The 17,649-nt window shown below is 34.0% G+C and overlaps 2 protein-coding genes across 4 annotated transcripts; one reads left to right on the top strand and one right to left on the bottom strand.

Annotated features, from left to right (window-relative positions):
- Positions 1-2,135: 2,135 nt before the first annotated feature.
- On the top strand, positions 2,136-11,897 carry LOC111893154 (myosin-15). 3 transcript variants are annotated; one of them, XM_023889218.3, is made up of 29 exons: positions 2,141-2,564; positions 3,674-3,817; positions 4,999-5,144; positions 5,231-6,037; positions 6,115-6,376; positions 6,470-6,507; positions 6,602-6,728; positions 6,805-6,978; positions 7,060-7,191; positions 7,299-7,408; positions 7,492-7,552; positions 7,649-8,032; positions 8,119-8,238; positions 8,331-8,429; positions 8,501-8,722; positions 8,791-8,930; positions 8,998-9,109; positions 9,205-9,255; positions 9,349-9,609; positions 9,698-9,844; positions 9,917-10,087; positions 10,184-10,321; positions 10,420-10,490; positions 10,574-10,673; positions 10,776-10,832; positions 10,950-11,006; positions 11,155-11,235; positions 11,343-11,425; positions 11,529-11,897. In XM_023889218.3, the coding sequence occupies exons 1-29, from the start codon at positions 2,421-2,423 to the stop codon at positions 11,650-11,652; spliced, it is 4,563 nt and encodes a 1,520-aa protein (XP_023744986.1). In that variant the 5' UTR covers positions 2,141-2,420; the 3' UTR covers positions 11,653-11,897. The 3 variants fall into 3 exon arrangements, with proteins under 3 accessions (XP_042752886.1, XP_042752885.1, XP_023744986.1); XM_042896952.2 differs by having other exon boundaries at positions 2,136-2,564; positions 6,115-6,507; positions 9,208-9,255; XM_042896951.2 differs by having other exon boundaries at positions 2,138-2,564; positions 6,115-6,507.
- Positions 11,898-11,906: 9 nt separating this feature from the next.
- Positions 11,907-13,034, bottom strand: LOC111893155 (protein OXIDATIVE STRESS 3 LIKE 2). The gene is made up of 2 exons (XM_023889219.3): positions 12,596-13,034; positions 11,907-12,336 (listed from the first exon to the last, which is right to left on the bottom strand). Exons 1-2 carry the CDS (start codon positions 12,904-12,906, stop codon positions 12,012-12,014), a joined length of 636 nt encoding a protein of 211 aa, XP_023744987.1. The 5' UTR covers positions 12,907-13,034; the 3' UTR covers positions 11,907-12,011.
- Positions 13,035-17,649: the final 4,615 nt, after the last annotated feature.

The following is a 17,649-nucleotide window of genomic DNA, read 5'->3' as shown; positions in this document are numbered from 1 at the left end:
TGGTGAATGAGAAGTGTTAGAGCTTGTTAACATTTCCAAGTACCAACTTGGATAGAATCGAGTGAATGTTATTTATTAATTAAACCACATTAACAAGACAGCCAAACATATAGTTGAAATCTTTACATTTTCGAATCTTATTACTTCATGTTAGTAATTGTCCGGTGTCTCGAGGATCGACCCTACCTCCGTTTATTACTTTATAGTGCATATTAGAAGTGTATTCGGAGTCATTTTATACCCATATTATCTGATGGGTTTGAAACTCCAACACTGATCGTAATGATGTTTTTTGAACATGATAAACAGGTTTAATGGTGATACATGTAAAAAAAATAACGTGATTGATTAAATGTGTACATGAGTTAAAATTCATTACCCTTATAATTAATTAATCATTAAATATACTTAACACTTTCGTAGATTGGCCTACTAGTTTCATGTTCATACCTCCCCATTTGTATGAGATTGAGGTAATGTCATTGTTATTGCTTTCAAGTTCGTAAGTGTATATATATATATATATATATATATTAAAATCAATGAGACACTAGAAAAAAACATACAATTACAACTTTACAAGAAAATAAAAAACATTGGATTTTGAATAGGGGTGGGTATATGGACCTGATACCGGTTTGCATTTATCATCCTGACTATAGGTTTTCGTTAATCCATATTTTCGGTTCCAAATTTTTACCAATTTGGTTCCACCTTTTTACGGGTAAAAACCAATTTTAACCGAGAATTATGTGAAATTCTTCTACTTGTTATAACTCATTAATTTGAATTCACAATAACATGATATTTTTTCCCCAACATGTAATTTACTGTTTTACTTTATTTCACAATACAATATCATCTTATTTGGTTACATGTTTATTGGGTTTCAGTTTCTTGAAGTTGGGGTATCCGATTTGGTCAAAATGCTTACCCTTGGTTTTGGAATAACTAAGTCACAACTACTCCTAGTGCGAAAAAAATGAAAGAAAGAAAGAGACGATAGTGTGTTGTGGTCGCGTACCCTTTACACAATGTTATATTTTGACCGCTCCATCTGCCACCATTCAATATGCCTGATTTTCTAGCTTTTTCTTGCGTGAGTTAAGCACATAAGCGAAGCCTTCAGTTACTTATTGGTAGACTTTTCTGGGATCTCCATCTCTGGTTGCACTTGTCAATCTGTCTTTCAAAAATATTTTAAATAAGAGATCCCTCCATAAAAAAAACCCGATGGAACAACCACACCACCCTAATCATGATGAAATACGATATGTGCTAATATCGACCAAAGAACTTCAACATTAGCTTTTGCAAAACTTATTTTCCCTTTCCTTTTTACACAACCTCTTATATTACAAAGTCCAATCGCAAGAGTCTAAACTTTGTTGCACTGGTCCGAATTCGCCTGCCTTCGACTCAATTGGTATGATGGGTGAAACGAAACGAACCCTATTAGATTAGACGGAGCTTCGTTGACTGTAATAAAAGCACAAAAAGTTGCTTTACACAAGGAGTCCTTAGTATGTGTCAAAACCGTTATAATACTACTACACCGAAGTTTTGTACTCAAATAGGTAAGAACGGCCCAGTTTCTTGGCTGAGTGTTACCTACCTACTAGCTGACTTGAGAACTGCCTTGAAATCTTATTCCGATGGTGAATAGTGACGATGGTTTCTTCCTAAATAAGTTATTTAAAAATTACTTAATTAGTCTTTCTAATACAACCGACTTAATCTCATGATAACATTTAAACAGAACAATTAATTTATTTTAAGTACCATAACTGTATATATCACATGTTTAAACCATTATAATTTAAATAAAGCTTTATATCCCATGTTTAAACCATTATAATTTAATTAAATTACGAAAAATATTTAAACCTAAAAAGGTAAAAAGTAGACAAAGTTGCTTGGGTAAAATAAACATACACTTTATTGTACTTTCACATATGTTTCACTTAATCTATTTGAATAAAAAAATCTATCAATAAGATTACATTATTTTTGTTTGATCAGATTTAAATTTATAAAATTATGATGCTTTTTTTTTTGATTTTTTTTTTGGATTTAGTTTTTAATTCATAGAAATTAGAAAGGATCAGTTAACTGTTTCTGTCGACTTGTAAGTTGCTATTTGCTGCTGTAAAAAACGTGGGGTTTGAAACGGTGGAGTTCCATGGACAGGGTTATACGTAACTGAAGAATTAATCCTAAATTCCCATCTTTCCATTAAAATAGTCGATTACTGTATCTGTATACCATCAGCCCCTTTTGTAGGACCTTTTCTCTTTCATTTTCAGGGCGGGAACTCCAAATTTACTCCAAATTCTTTCTAGGGTTTCTTCGAATTTCAAATTTGGTTCAAGGGTTCTATTGGGGTTCTGGATATTGAAGACCTAGATGATTTGCTTGCTATGATGACCAATAGCAACACTACGATGAGTCTTCGTAAGGGGTCCAAGGTGTGGTTAGAGGACAAAGGCACAGCCTGGGCCGCCGGAGAAGTCAGCGGTTTCTCCGGCAAACAGGTTCAAGTAATCACTGAATCCGGGAAGCAGGTAATGAATTTCTTTTTTTTGTTGATTATTTATTTCTGTATATTTTTCTACAGAATTCGTCAACTGAGAGGGATTTGACTTGTTGTTTAAGCAACTCCATTGAAATAATATCCGAATATATATGGTTCAAGACGGTTTTGTTGTTTGTTTTTTCTAAAGAACTGTACATTTTCGTCGACTTTAAAAACGATTGAGATCGAAACATTTCAACTTTGAAAGAAAGGTTAGGTTATGTTGAGAACAGTTTTCATTGATGGGAGTCGTGATCTTGTTGTTACCTTATTGGTTCGTGTAAAACTGAAAAAGACCTTAATTTGTCAACTACTGGTGGATCAGATAGAATTACAAGATGCCTAAGCCACAATATGAACAGTCTAAACTAAAGTATATCGAACATTATTGGATTCTGACTGACGTGGCTGCTTTCTTTAAATTCCTTCTGGACTAGTTATGATTTCAGTTTCCTTAAATGGCATAGAATACTACACTACAATGATGTTAAATGGCCTAATTTTTATCTCTAGAATGGAATCTAAAATATGAAGACTGATAGTTACATTTATGTTTTCTTGCAATCTACCAACAAAGTTTTGCTCCACATTTGGAAATACTACTTTAAATGTGGAGAAAAAGCTGCAGTGCTTTAACTGGAAGCTTGGGAATATTAAATTTGTACAATTGTTAGGCGATCTTATCTATTGGAGAATATATTATCCACAAGCTAGTAACATGATGAATAATGAGTGATTTATTGGATTATGGAAACTATGGTATTGTGGTAATTATCAAATATATGAACTGTTTGATAAACCGTTTAAGGTTATTAGCTACATAGGCAAGTTGTTTGACAGAAAAAAACAATGCAAGAAGTGTAATAGTAACTCAACTGATTACCTTAAGAGGTAAATTGGCATTGTGAGATCTCTAGGCATATTGTCCTCTACTATTTGATAGTAGGTGACAACCCAACTTGAAATTATTGACTAAGCCATAGTTTGAAATTTTATGAAAGAGAATTATCTGGAAACTGCTAAACCATTTAGACAACATAATGTGACAAGCTGTAACTTCAATTTTTGATCACTTTGTAATTGCATGTCATTGTGAAGGTGTTGACTTTCGCGGAGAAGCTGTTACTAAGAGATGCTGATGCAGAGTATGGTGGGGTGGATGATATGACCAAATTGGCTTACTTGAATGAACCAGGAGTGCTTGATAATCTTAAGAAACGTTATGCTCTTAACGAGATATATGTAAGTGACATTTTATTTTGATTTCAAGCTTTACTTTCTAATGAATTAGACTTGGTTAATCTCCTCGTAATCATAAAAATGACTGGATGGATTTCATAATGTGTATGTTTATAATTTTGTATGCATGTGTGTATGCTCTCATACTTCTTGTCCTGTTTTTGTGCGTTTAGTTTGTTTATGTTATGCGCTTCAATGCTTGTTAAGAGCCGATATCTATGCCACTTGTATGACTTGTTGCACAACTACTGCTTATTGCACAATCTGGTAGCCACCTAGTACAGGTCTGTTAGAATGTCTCAGGCATACTCAATCTTTTAGATATGTTTCCACTCTGTGTGTAATTAATAGTAATTTGAGCATTATCCACAGCTTAATAACCAGTACATGAGCATGAAGAGTGCTATTTGTTAAGTTTGAATACGACAACATTAACACAAGCTATTAGCTTATATTGTTGCTTTTTTTACTCATATTCATGAATTCATTTGTCCTATGTTCTCTGACACATTGGGATTACATATGTTCACTCTCCATATTTCTAGATGGATCTCATGTTTATAGAGCCTCGATGTAGTCTTGGATCGGTATTTCACAAGAAGCATTTGCTTTTGCTGCATAAAACACAAACTTTGAATAAGGTGTAGGAAAATAAGGACAATATTATGGTTGAAATTTAGGCAATGCATAGAGGCTTCTATGAATTAGTTAGAAGAACGGGTGGCCGAGACCTATTTGGGTTTAGGGAATTAAGGACCATTTTATGGCTGATTTTTTTTCTCTGACTAGAATCTCAGCTAACAATTTAAGATGTTTTGAAGAACTTCTTAGGCATTGAACTGTCAACAGATCATACTAGTCATCTTTCTGTGTAGTAGAGGAGGTATGTTCATGATATTCTGGCACAGTGGGTATGTTTGACAGGCAGGTAACTGTAGTTACCCTACCAAGAATTTTAGAGGTCAAGCTTTATCTAGATGATAAGGAGCTTCTAAAGGATCTATGGTGATAGTGATACATAAAACAGTTGAGTAAAGTGAATTATTTCACAAAGGGATCAGCTAATTTGCTATACATCACTTGATGTACTTCTTCTATAACACTCTTTTACTTTTGTTCATACTACATTATCCTTGATCTTTTGCATTGCTTCATTTTGAATTGGTTCTTGGTGTTTATATTAGACATACACAGGAAGCATTCTAATAGCTGTCAACCCGTTCACAAAGCTTCCTCATCTTTATAATGTCCACATGATGGAGCAATACAAAGGTGCTCCATTTGGTGAGCTAAGCCCCCATGTGTTTGCTGTAGCAGACGCATCTTACAGGTGTGCTTTTTGTTGTCATTTCATCAATAATTGATGATAATATCACGTTTTAGTCTCTTTTTGATCATGTACAACTCTATATTCAGGGCAATGATGGGTGATGCAAAAAGCCAGTCCATATTGGTCAGTGGAGAAAGTGGGGCCGGAAAAACCGAAACCACAAAATTAATCATGCAATATCTTACATATGTTGGTGGTCGTGCTGCCATTGATGACAGAACAGTTGAACAACAAGTCCTAGAATCAAACCCTCTTCTAGAAGCTTTTGGAAATGCGAGAACAAGTAGAAACGACAATTCAAGTCGATTTGGAAAGTTTGTAGAGATTCAGTTTGATTCAAATGGTAGAATATCTGGTGCTGCAATTAGAACTTACTTACTTGAAAGATCTCGTGTAGTCCAAATCACAGATCCAGAAAGAAACTACCACTGTTTTTACCAGTTATGTGCATCTGGAAGAGATGCTGACATGTACAATCTAGGTCCTCCAAGCAACTTCCATTACCTGAACCAAAGTAACGTTTATGAGTTGGAAGGTGTAAGCAGTGCAGATGAATATGTAAAAACCAGAAGGGCCATGGATATTGTTGGAATCAGTAATGAAGAACAAGAATCTATATTTCGGACATTGGCTGCAATTCTTCATTTAGGGAATGTGGTATTTAAACCAGGGAAAGAGCATGATTCATCAGAAGTGAAGGATGAAAAATCAAAATTTCATTTGGAGACAGCTGCCATGCTTTTCAAATGTGATTTGAAAAATTTACTGGAAACTTTATGCACGCGTTCTATTCAGACTCGTGAAGGGGTTATAGTCAAGGCTCTTGATTGTGATGCTGCTGTTGCTAGTCGTGATACTTTAGCAAAGACTGTTTATGCTCGGCTTTTTGATTGGTTTGTTACAAGTTTTAATCTTTTTTACTTTCTATTGGTTTTATTATATTTTGATGACCTTTTGTGGTTTGTTTCAGGCTTGTTGAAAAGATTAATAGATCTGTTGGGCAAGATCATAATTCTCGCATGCAGATTGGAGTTTTGGATATCTATGGATTTGAATGCTTTAAGCATAACAGTTTCGAGCAATTTTGTATTAATTTTGCAAATGAAAAGCTTCAACAACATTTCAATGAGCATGTGTTTAAGATGGAGCAGGAGGAGTATCGGAAAGAACAAATCACATGGAGTTACATTGAGTTTATAGATAATCAAGATGTTTTAGATCTCATTGAAAAGGTTATCTCTTATTTTCTCTTATATCTTATGTATTATTTTTTGCATTGTACAAGATCTTATTTATCAATACTTAATATCATCATGCTTTTGCAGAAGCCTATTGGAGTAATTGCTCTATTGGATGAAGCTTGGTACGAATGATTTACAAGACTTTAGATTATCAAACTTTTTATCTGTTATTTGTCAGTAGATTATGCTTTAAATATCTTTATGTTTTTTTTGCAGCATGTTTCCAAAGTCAACACATGAAACATTTGCAAACAAGCTTTTCCAGAATTTGCGGGCCCACCCAAGGTTAGGGAAGGCAAAATTCTCCGAGACAGATTTTACCATTTCTCACTATGCTGGCAAGGCAAGTAATGCACAGGTGTTACTAACATAGCTTATAAAACACATTGTAATATTCCATCATGATTCTTGAAATGCAGGTCAATTATCAAACAGATTCCTTCTTGGATAAAAACCGTGATTATGTGGTTATTGATCACTGTAACCTAATGTCTTCCTCCACGTGTCCTTTTATCGCTGGTCTTTTCCCAGCAATGCCAGAAGAATCTTCTAGATCATCATACAAGTTTTCTTCTGTGGCATCTAGATTTAAGGTATGATTTTTCTCTTCTTAAAATTTTTGTTCAACTTTGCTAATGTTTGTTGTATTCATGTTGTTTCTGTATGTTTCATAGCAACAACTACAAGCTCTCATGGATACCCTAAGTTCAACAGAGCCTCATTATGTCCGCTGTGTCAAACCAAACTCAGTCAACCGGCCTCAGAAGTTTGAGAATCAAAGTGTGCTACATCAGTTACGTTGTGGGGTCAGTGACTCCATACATGATTTTTTTTTTCTTTTTAATTTTCAATTTCTTTTATTCACTTTTCAACATTTTTTTTATCAGATTTTGCTTGTTTCATTTCTGTATAGGGTGTTTTGGAGGCTGTTCGAATCAGTCTTGCAGGTTATCCTACTAGGAAAACCTATCATGAATTTGTAGACCGATTTGGGCTCATCGCCATGGAAGTTATGGATGGAAGGTGGTGTGCTGAGCTGGACATTATTTCCTATTTTTAGTAAAATGTAAAATCTCTTTTTTACCCTTGATCCGATGTGCTTGCAGTTACGACGAACGTGCCATGACTGAAAAAATCCTGCAAAAACTAAAACTTGAGAATTACCAGGTCTGTATCTGTTCACTCAAAAGCTACAACATGAAATTTGAGTTTACCTAACACTTCTAGTAAAGTAAAACTGTTATTATTATTATTTTTTTACAGCTGGGGAAGACCAAAGTGTTCCTGAGGGCTGGTCAAATTGGTGTATTAGATAGTCAACGTGCTGGAGTCTTGGATTCTGCTGCAAAGCGTATACAGCTTCGAATGCGAACATTTATTGCAAGAAAAGATTTTACATTAAAGCGAAAAGCTGCCATTTCTTTTCAAGCATACTGTAGAGGTCATCTTACTAGAGTTATATATGCTAGAAAACGTGAAGCTGCAGCTGCTGTTTTGATACAGAAGTACATTCGTGGATGGTTGTTGAAGAATGCTTACACACAACAATATGTTTCTGCTGTACTTTTGCAAGCAAGCATCCGTGGTTTCATTACTAGACAAAGATACCTACACATAAGGGAACACAGAGCTGCAACTGTAATTCAGGTAAACTTTCAAGAATTAAACAAAAAAGTCTGTGTGTGAAATGTTAAGACTTGAATTAATAATCTTATTGTTTTTTAATTTCACAGGCTCAATGGAGATCGTATAAAATCCGTTCCACTTTTCGTCATCGTGTGCATGATATTACTAAAATACAATGTCTTTGGAGAAGAAAATTGGCAAAGAGAGAGTTTAGGAGGCGTAAGCAGGTAGAATGCTACATTTATTGTTTTCTTTGTTTAGTTATTGTTTCTTGTTTTGTATTTGTATATCAGTTATCATTTCCTTTTACATCTGACAGGAGGCTAATGAAACTGGTGCCTTGCGCCTAGCGAAAACTAAGCTAGAAAAACAGCTGGAGGATCTGACGTGGCGCTTGCAACTAGAGAAAAAATTAAGGGTATTATTGGTTTCTCTTTGCTAAAATTTAGATGCCTTTAATATAACGAGACAACAATGTAATTAATGCAGGGGTCAACTGATGAGTCAAAATCTGTTGAAATTGCAAAACTTAAAAAAACAGTGCAATCTTTGGTTCTTGAGTTGGATGCAGCAAAGTTGGCTACTGTGAATGAATGCAACAAAAATGAAGTGCTGCAGAACCAACTGGAAATGTCAGTGAAAGAAAAATCTTCTTTGGAAAGAGAACTAGTTGGAATGGCTGACTTGAGAAACGAAAATTCTTATTTGAAGGTAAGTAGATAAATTATTTTGAATATGTAAATATGGAACTTGAAGCTACTTATTTCATTTCCATGTAGAGTTCACTGAGTACATTGGAAGAGAAGAACTCAACACTGCAAAGCCAACTTACTGAGGCTAAAGAAGATGCATCCAGCAACCTTAAAAAGTTGAGGGAGGTTGAGAAAACATGTGCACTACTCCAACAGAAGTTAAAAAGGTATTGTTCTATTTAGTATTTTTATTTTTATATACGCGTCTATTTTATGCTTGATTTTATTGTGTAGCTTTGAGGAAAAGCTAACAAGTTTGGAGAAAGAGAACCATGTTTTAAGACAGAAGACATTAAGTGCCACTTCAAGAGGGAACTGGCAAAGCAACACCAAGCCGTTTCTTGAGGTATATTAATAGTTTTTATTTTTATTTTTAATCACATTCAGTCTGAATACAACACATAATAACTCTTTCATGTGGTTGATTATTTTTGTACACAGAAGTTCTCTGGTGCACTTGCTCTTCCCTTCACAGAGCGAAAATCTATATATGTAAAGACCAATTTGCCTAATCTTCCATCCAAACATATTATTTTAATTTTATGTATTATGTATCATGTGTGTCACATTGTAATTCTTATGCAGGAAACCCCTACTCCTATCAAAAGCGCAAATCCAAATTCCCAAGGTTTGACCGATTCACGTCGGTCAAAGATGACATCTGAAAAACAGCAGGAGAACTCTGAAATCCTGTCACGGTGTATTAAAGAAAACCTGGGATTCAAAGATGGAAAACCTGTGGCTGCTACTGTTATATATAAGTGCCTTCTTCATTGGCATGCCTTTGAATCCGAAAGAACTACAATTTTCGACTTCATTATTGAGAACATCAACAGTGCTCTTAAGGTGGTCTAGTTTCTCCACTTTCTGTTTCTTAATTCTTATAAATAATAAAAATCTCATTTTTATGGGATGGGATGGTTTTGTATTTCAGATGGGTGATGAGGGACTTACCTTACCATACTGGTTGTCCAATGCTTCAGCTCTTCTATGCCTTCTGCAAAGAAACTTCAGGTCCAATGGTTTCTTGACACCTCAGCGTTCCGGTGTGTCGTCTTTTTCGAATGGGAGGGTTGCACAAGTAAGCTTTGGTTTTGTTTTCTTCCAGTTTTACCCTTTTTGCCTAATTTAAATTTAATTGTATATTGCTCAGGGGTACACTCCGCATAAATACATTGTTGATGATGGGATTTCACCCATGGAAGCTAGGTATCCAGCTATATTATTTAAACAACAGTTAACAGCTTGTGTGGAGAAGATATTTGGGCTGATAAGAGACAACTTAAAAAAGGAAATATCACCGCTCTTGAATTCATGCATCCAGGTTGGTTTTTCTGTATAGTATATATATAGTAAGTTTAAATGGAAAAAGATTTATTTATAAAATTAAAATGTTGATTTTTTTTTTGTATAAATAAAGGCACCCAAGAACCAACGAGTACATGGTGGTAAACCTTCAAGGTCACCTAGTGGCATCCCTCAGCAGGCTGCTGGTAGTCAGTGGGAGAAGATCATAGAGTTTTTGGATTCCCTGATGGATCGCCTACGTGGAAATCATGTATGTAAATTGTAGTTAAGAAAATTGAAGAAAATATAGTTTTATAGAATAAAGAGTTATTATATATAAACATATTATATGCATATGCTATGTGACAGGTACCTTCGTTTTTCATTCGTAAGCTTACAACACAGGTGTTTTCATTCCTCAACATATCACTTTTCAACAGGTATATGTATATTATAGTATGATCCAAATATTGGTATTATTAAGTCATATAAATATAAATACTGAGGTGGAAGTTTCTTGTAGCCTTTTATTGCGGCGAGAATGCTGCACATTCTCAAACGGGGAATATGTGAAATCTGGTCTAGCAGAACTTGAGAAATGGATAGCCAATGCAAAGGAAGAGGTGTTTTATTTTATCATTATAAATTATAAAGTCTAGATTGTGTTTGTGGAGGCCTACTAACTAACTCAACAACCAACAATCAACATTTTGGATTTGGTGTAGTTTGCAGGAACTTCTTGGCATGAATTAAATTATATCAGACAAGCGGTTGGGTTTCTGGTAAACTTTATTTCTCTCTCACATCTCACATGACATGACAAACCAGACTCTAATTTTTGACATGCATTAGACTTACCTTTTTTTTTTTTTTATTTTTTTTTTGTAATTCTTAAATAGGTGATACACCAGAAAAGAAAGAAGTCTCTGGAAGAGATCAGACAGGATCTATGTCCGGTATCTCTCTCTCTCTCTCTCTCTAGATATATATATATATATATATATATATATATATCTTAATCTAAGCTTAATGATGGATTTATTATCATCTTGTTATCTCTGAGATCACATTTAATTTGATAATTTGTGATTTTGGATTGGATAGGCGTTGACTGTTAGACAAATATATCGCATAAGTACAATGTACTGGGATGACAAATATGGGACCCAAAGCGTCTCAAATGAGGCTAGTATTTCTTTTCTACTTTCGCTACTCCTCAATACTCAGATTCATTTTGTTTACTAATATTTATATAATACAATGACAATGTTAATGTTTGTTTGTTTTTTCAGGTTGTTACTGAGATGAGGGAAATGTTGAACAAGGACTCTCAGAATCTTACTTCCAATTCATTCTTATTGGACGATGATCTCAGGTAATTCATAATTCCAATCATTTCATATATATATATATATATATATATATATATTGAAATTTAATTCATCTTTGGTGTGTACATATACATGTATATATTGCAGCATTCCATTCTCTACAGAAGATATCTACATGGCAATTCCTGGCATTGATCCTACAGATATTGAGCCCCCTGCGTTCTTAGCTGAATATCCTTCAGCACAATTTCTACTTTCAAATCCCAAGTGACTTTGTCAATAAAAGACCATTTGCATGCTTTTAGGGTAGGGGAAATATATCGTTTCTGTAGGGATATTTAATTAGGAGTGCAAGCAAGGCAAAGTTCCATGTAAAGTAATAATACTACTAGTTAATTTCTTTTCTTTTTTTATTCTTTTGTAAAAAGCTTGTCTGTTGTGCACATTGTAATCGATTCCAGTGGATTCTCATTCTCGTAGCCAAATCAAATCCAATTAAATTATTTTGAAATGGTAGAGTGAGGATGATACATGGTAAGTTATAGGGTCTATTTCGTTTGGTTGATGGAAACACTTAAAAAAGTTAGATGTTCATAGTAAGCAATTTACAACATGAAAGTTAAGTTTGGGCTAACAGTTTTCAATCTTTGTGGGATTGCATTGATGCAAGTTGACCATTGAGAATGATCTCAGCGACAATTGTGGTCTGTTGACTTGAGATTGCTGAAATGTTGTTATTGTTGTGGTTTTCGGTTTCTTGGATACCCTTCCAGTGTTTATGTTTGATAGTTTGAAAGCTCCAAGATTTTTTCGTTTTCTTGTGTAAGCATTTTCTGGTTTTGCAATGTCTTGTATGGAATTGGAACTCGAATTGGAAGATGATGTTGATGGCCACGCATCCGCTAAGCTCGTGAAAGATTTTGATTTCCCATTGTAGAATGATGATATTCCCCTCCTGTAACAATATCAATATCTATTAACAATCGTGAATTCGAGTTGTGTTGATAAAATTTTGGCAAATTAACTGCAACTTTTATGGTTTACTTGGACAATGTGATAAACACCTCCAATGAATCGGAGAAATCTAATAAACAGATCGTTTTTTTCATATATTGTTGATTACGATTTGGTCATGGCAGATGATTATAACGAATTAGAGATCACAAATTTATGCAGAATTCAAAGTTTTCTGAAAAAACGTGAAGAAAGTAAACCTGATTGGTAACGCTTGTTCCAGGGCTTGAATTGCATCATCGAAGGATCCATTGTTGTTATGATGATCATATGCGTAATGATTCTCGACATCTCCTTCCCGATCGTCGTCACTGTCGTCTCCGATCGAAGAACTACTTGATGAATTACATTCCTCTTCCTCTTCTCGTACGATCCTCATCGACTTCGTTGACCCTTCAAACATGCTTCCATTTTCCCCTCCTCCGCCAACTTGTGTCTCCGGCAGCAACGCCGACGTCCGGCAATCACCGCCATATCCATCGCCATCTTCTTTTTCCCAGATCGTCTTCATCTGATGGACCCAATGTAACAAGAGATGGAATTTCACAAATCCAAGAATCGATAACCACCTTCCGAGTTCCGAATTTGCAATCTCACTGTTTATATTTATATTATAAAAGAAAGATATGGGAATTGATGATTGCTGAATCGGATCCTATTCAGATTAGTGGATAAGATTTATTAAGCCACACGACTTATTATTACTTATTTCCACTAATTCTTTCTTATTTTATATCAATGATTGAATTTTATTTTATTCTTACAAAACCGATTGCCTACAGTTTTCTATTTTTCCGATGTTATTTAAACCTTTTTTATGTTGGTTTTTTGTATGACATGATAAGGTAATAGAGTCATAGCTACTAAAAGTTATATCATAGTAGCTATTTGGATATACGAACTATTTAAATAATGTATTATTTTCTATAAAAAAATTGTTATAAAAAAAGAATGGGACACATAAAGCATGTTAAATATAATGAAATTATCTATTATAATGATATAATATCGTAATTATGTTCAAGATACTAAATATTTATCAAAATTTTTGAAAAAGAAATAAACAAATTCTAATATGTCAATCCAACACATATCGGTTCAACCTATACTAAGAAGTAAGAACTTACTTATTTTACCTAAACCCAATAGTATTCCCTTAAACATGTTTTACCACCTTGACCTCGGAATTATGCGTTGTTTCTTCTTCTTCTTCTTATTTTTTCCTTTTAAATCTTGTATTGATAAAGTAATTGAATTAATGATTATATTTGTTTGTGTATACATAAATAATATCATTTTTATTAACCGTCTGAATATAAATAAATAATTCTTTTTAGGCCAAAGGGTATGGGATGTTTTTTTACGCGTAAGTGGTGACGTGTAGGGGGGTTTTCATGCGTGAACACCCCCCCCCCCCCCCCCCCCCCCCTACCGGTGAATGTGACGCGGATTGATGTGTGCTACGGACGGTCACGCAAATGTTGATTGGTTAATTTTTTTGACCGTTTTTTTTCTTCTTTTGACCGTTACGTTAATTAAACAAAAAAAAAACTTTTCAATTTATTTCCTCTGCTATATATACACAAATACATAAACACACTAAACACATCTTTCTCTACAAATAATATCTCTCCACTATCTCATTATCTCTAAAAAATATGGAGCAAAATCAAAATACCTCTACCACTCTAAATGATCAATATCAATGTTACATTCAAATGCTAACATCCCCAATCCAACATTAACCTCTATTTACCAACATTCCATTTCAACCAAACTACTTCCAACAACAATTACCACAATCTCATTTCCAAGGTTTTCAACAATTTCGACCCCAACAATTCCAAACACAACCATCTCAACAATTCCAAACACCACCATCTCAACAATTCCAAACACAACCATCTCAAGTCCCTTGTTCTCAATCCCCAACTATAAATTTGGACAACGACGAGGACGATCGGGTCGAAGAGACACAACCATCTAGGCGTAGGAAATTAAAAGGAAAAGCTACAAATAGAAGAGGAACAACTTGGATCGAAGAGGAGGAGGAAGCTTTAGCTAAAACTTGGATTTCTATATCGTGTGACTCAAGGATGGGCAACGTGCAAACGGGAACCAGTTTTTGGGTTCGTGTTTTAGATCACTTCCACTCGCTTTTGGGAAGGCAAACGGGTCGAACGTACGACGCGGTCAACGGAAAATGGCGTGAACTACGAGCGGCGTGCACCAAGTTTAACGGCATATTTGAAAATCTGAAAAATATGCATAAAAGTGGTAGCAACGATTTCAATATTTTATCAACCGCATGCCAACAATTCAAAGTTACCACCGACGGTAAAGCGTTCGGCCACCAAAAGCGTGAGAAATTTGTCGTAAGGGTCCAAAATGGGTCCTTAACCCGAAGACTTTGCATTCGGAATCAACCATCGGCTCCAACAAAAGGCCAATAACTTCGGAATCTGATGTGGGTTTTGGCGTCGACCTCAGTGACGACTTCGATGGGACCGAAGGGGAGGGTCCACCGGAAGTCCAACTTCGTCGGCCACCGGGAAGGGATAAAGGGAAAAAAGCGGCATCTTCAAGCGGAAAAGGGATTAACGAAGACGTGATTGCGGACAAAATTGACAAAACTCTAAGTTTTTTACAACAAAATACGAGTCAACGGAGAATGCTCGGCGCCGGAAACAAACACTCACCGATCTTCAAATTTTAAACATGAAGCCGCAACCAGATATCGACCCGGAAAATTTAGCCGCATTTCTGAAAATCCAAAAAGAAGTTCGGGAAAAGCATGGATTTTAGGTTTTAACGTTTTTAATATTTATGTTTAATTTCTATGTTTTTTAGTTATTTAGGTTTTAAGTTTTATTTTTTATGGTTATTCGGAATCTAGATTTGAAATTTTATGTTTTATGTTTTTATGTAACATGAAATATCTAATTATGTTATTAATTTAGTTTTTATTTTATTTTAATCTAAATATATATAAAAAAAACATTGTCTAGTGATAACCATTTCCAAGACTAATGAATGTGTAGTGAACATATAGTGGGGGGTGATGTGGCGCATATGTGACATCACTTTTCTAGTGAACATCATGTGACCATACCCTTTGGCCTTATATTCCGTTTAGAAATTGACAATAAAAGTTAATGTTTGTCATTGAAAAAACTATTTATGATATGTTCATTAAATTAATTTATCAACGAAAAATATAAAATTATGTATATTATAATATAATATAATAAAAAATGTATATACTATTAATATATAAAAACTAAAACTTAGGGAACTTTTTAATATATGTTACAAATTTTATTAGATGAGTATTGAAATACCCAAGCACAACCTAATTTGTAACCTTGTATTCCCCATATTTCACCATCACAACAACTATAAAATCTGAAAGTTTGTATTAAGAACATATGATATGGACAACGAGAAGTGATATTTTGGTTGATGTGGCATTTCATAACATGGTCATAACACCATGAAAACCATTTCCCCTTGATGTTATGACATACCTTGTTGGCATTATGACATATTAAAACGGAAACATTGGTTGGTTGCACATTTCTTCTTTCTCTATTTTTCTCCTCTTAACATTTTCATAACATGGTCATAACACTATGAACACCATTTCCCCTTAATGTTATAAAATATTATAACATCATCTCAATAGACCCATAAGTGTTAACCATGACATTTAAAAGATATGACGTGTTATATGTCAATATCATAGATTTATAAAAGACAAAGAAGTGTGTATAATGTATTATTGCAAGTACTCTCAAACAATTTAACTAAATTTTAGGGTGATGCCGGTATTTTTTTAAAGAACTAAAATAGTTTAATTCAAGAAAATATCATAATAAAATAATTTAAATATATATGGTTTATATAAAAAACATTACATATTCTAATCATATATGTGTAAATACCATGATTTATAAATGACAAAGAAGTGTGTAACTATGTACAATGTATCATGCATGTACTATCTGTTGGAAATTTTAATAAAAACAATGTGTTTTTGTTAAATTTTAGAAACGTGTGAGTGTGTGTATATATATATATATATATATATATATATATATATATATATATATATATATATATATATATATATATATATATATATATATATGAGTATGATCAAATGAGAATACCTAAAAAGTTGAGAATACGAGAACAGATCTGGCCCATCAATATATTTAAATCTAAAGCTATCATTAGACGGACCATTTATATAAAATTTAAAATTGTTGGTATTATAGTGTAACTTTCAAAAAGTCAAAAGGGTATAATGGTAATTGTAACTTTAGTCCATTCCTATAATTTCTCAGTCTCTCTCATATTTCCTTTCAAAATTCCCATCTACCTCTTCATCTCTCTTTCTCTCCATACCTAGGGATAAATAAATAATAAATCGCCTCCATCATCTATACACCACGATCTCTTCCATTGCACCATCATTTTTCGCAGTCTTAGAGCCCTAATCGGACCATCGTATGTTTCTGACTTAAGGCATTTCCAGGTCGGGCATCTCTTCTTCTTCTTCTTCTTCTTCTTCTTCTTCTTCTTCTTCTTCTTCAGCCGACAACGCTTCTTTCGTTTACCTACACTCCACCACTCCAGATGAAAAGAACCCTAAATGTGCCTTCTTCTTGATCCAGCATCTTTGTTTTAAAAAAAATGACAGACCATCACTGCTATCGTCATTGTTCCAAAGCACAACCACTACTGCTGACCACTCTCTAACAATCAACACAGCCCAAGCACCACCATTCCAGACCTACATCTAGATTCAAGAGGCGAAATTCTTGTGCTTTTGTATGTTTCTCAGGTACGGTACTTTACTCATTTAAATTGGCTAATATGGGATGAAGATAAGTTATGCACATAAGGTGCTCGATGAAATGCCCAAATTCAGAAAACTGGAAGTCGAATGCTTCCTCGATTCTTTCTCAATCTTTTTTTGTGATTTACTTTTTCTGATATTCAATGAAAGAAAATCAAAGCTAATCTTTGATTTACTAATTATTATAAAAATTTTAAATTAATTTCAAGAAAATGGCATTCTGGTCTTCAGTTTTCATTTATGTTTTTTGAATCATGGTATTAATATATGTTAATCTAGTTTTATTCATCTATGAATTTGACTATGTTAATTTATCAATAAAAATTCAGTTGTAATCTTATATGAATATAATGTCAAATGTCTCATTTGTAGTTAATCATCAATGAATAG

This window comes from Lactuca sativa, chromosome 8, assembly GCF_002870075.4.
Source record: "Lactuca sativa cultivar Salinas chromosome 8, Lsat_Salinas_v11, whole genome shotgun sequence".
In the NCBI taxonomy this organism is placed as follows: domain Eukaryota; kingdom Viridiplantae; phylum Streptophyta; class Magnoliopsida; order Asterales; family Asteraceae; genus Lactuca; species Lactuca sativa.
The sequence above is the reverse complement of the archived record's forward strand: the minus strand, read 5'-3'. Positions and strand labels throughout refer to the sequence as shown.

Excerpts from the sequence above, each read along its gene's own strand:
- LOC111893155 (XM_023889219.3), bottom strand. The coding sequence starts at position 12,906 with ATGAAGACGATCTGGGAAAAAGAAGATGGCGATGGATATGGCGGTGAT. Across the intron at positions 12,337-12,595 it reads GAACAAGCGTTACCAATCAG|GAGGGGAATATCATCATTCT; the intron begins GTTTACTTTCTT and ends ATATTGTTACAG.
- LOC111893154 (XM_042896951.2), top strand. The coding sequence starts at position 2,421 with ATGATGACCAATAGCAACACTACGATGAGTCTTCGTAAGGGGTCCAAG. Across the intron at positions 2,565-3,673 it reads TCACTGAATCCGGGAAGCAG|GTGTTGACTTTCGCGGAGAA; the intron begins GTAATGAATTTC and ends GTCATTGTGAAG. Across the intron at positions 11,426-11,528 it reads TTATTGGACGATGATCTCAG|CATTCCATTCTCTACAGAAG; the intron begins GTAATTCATAAT and ends TATATATTGCAG.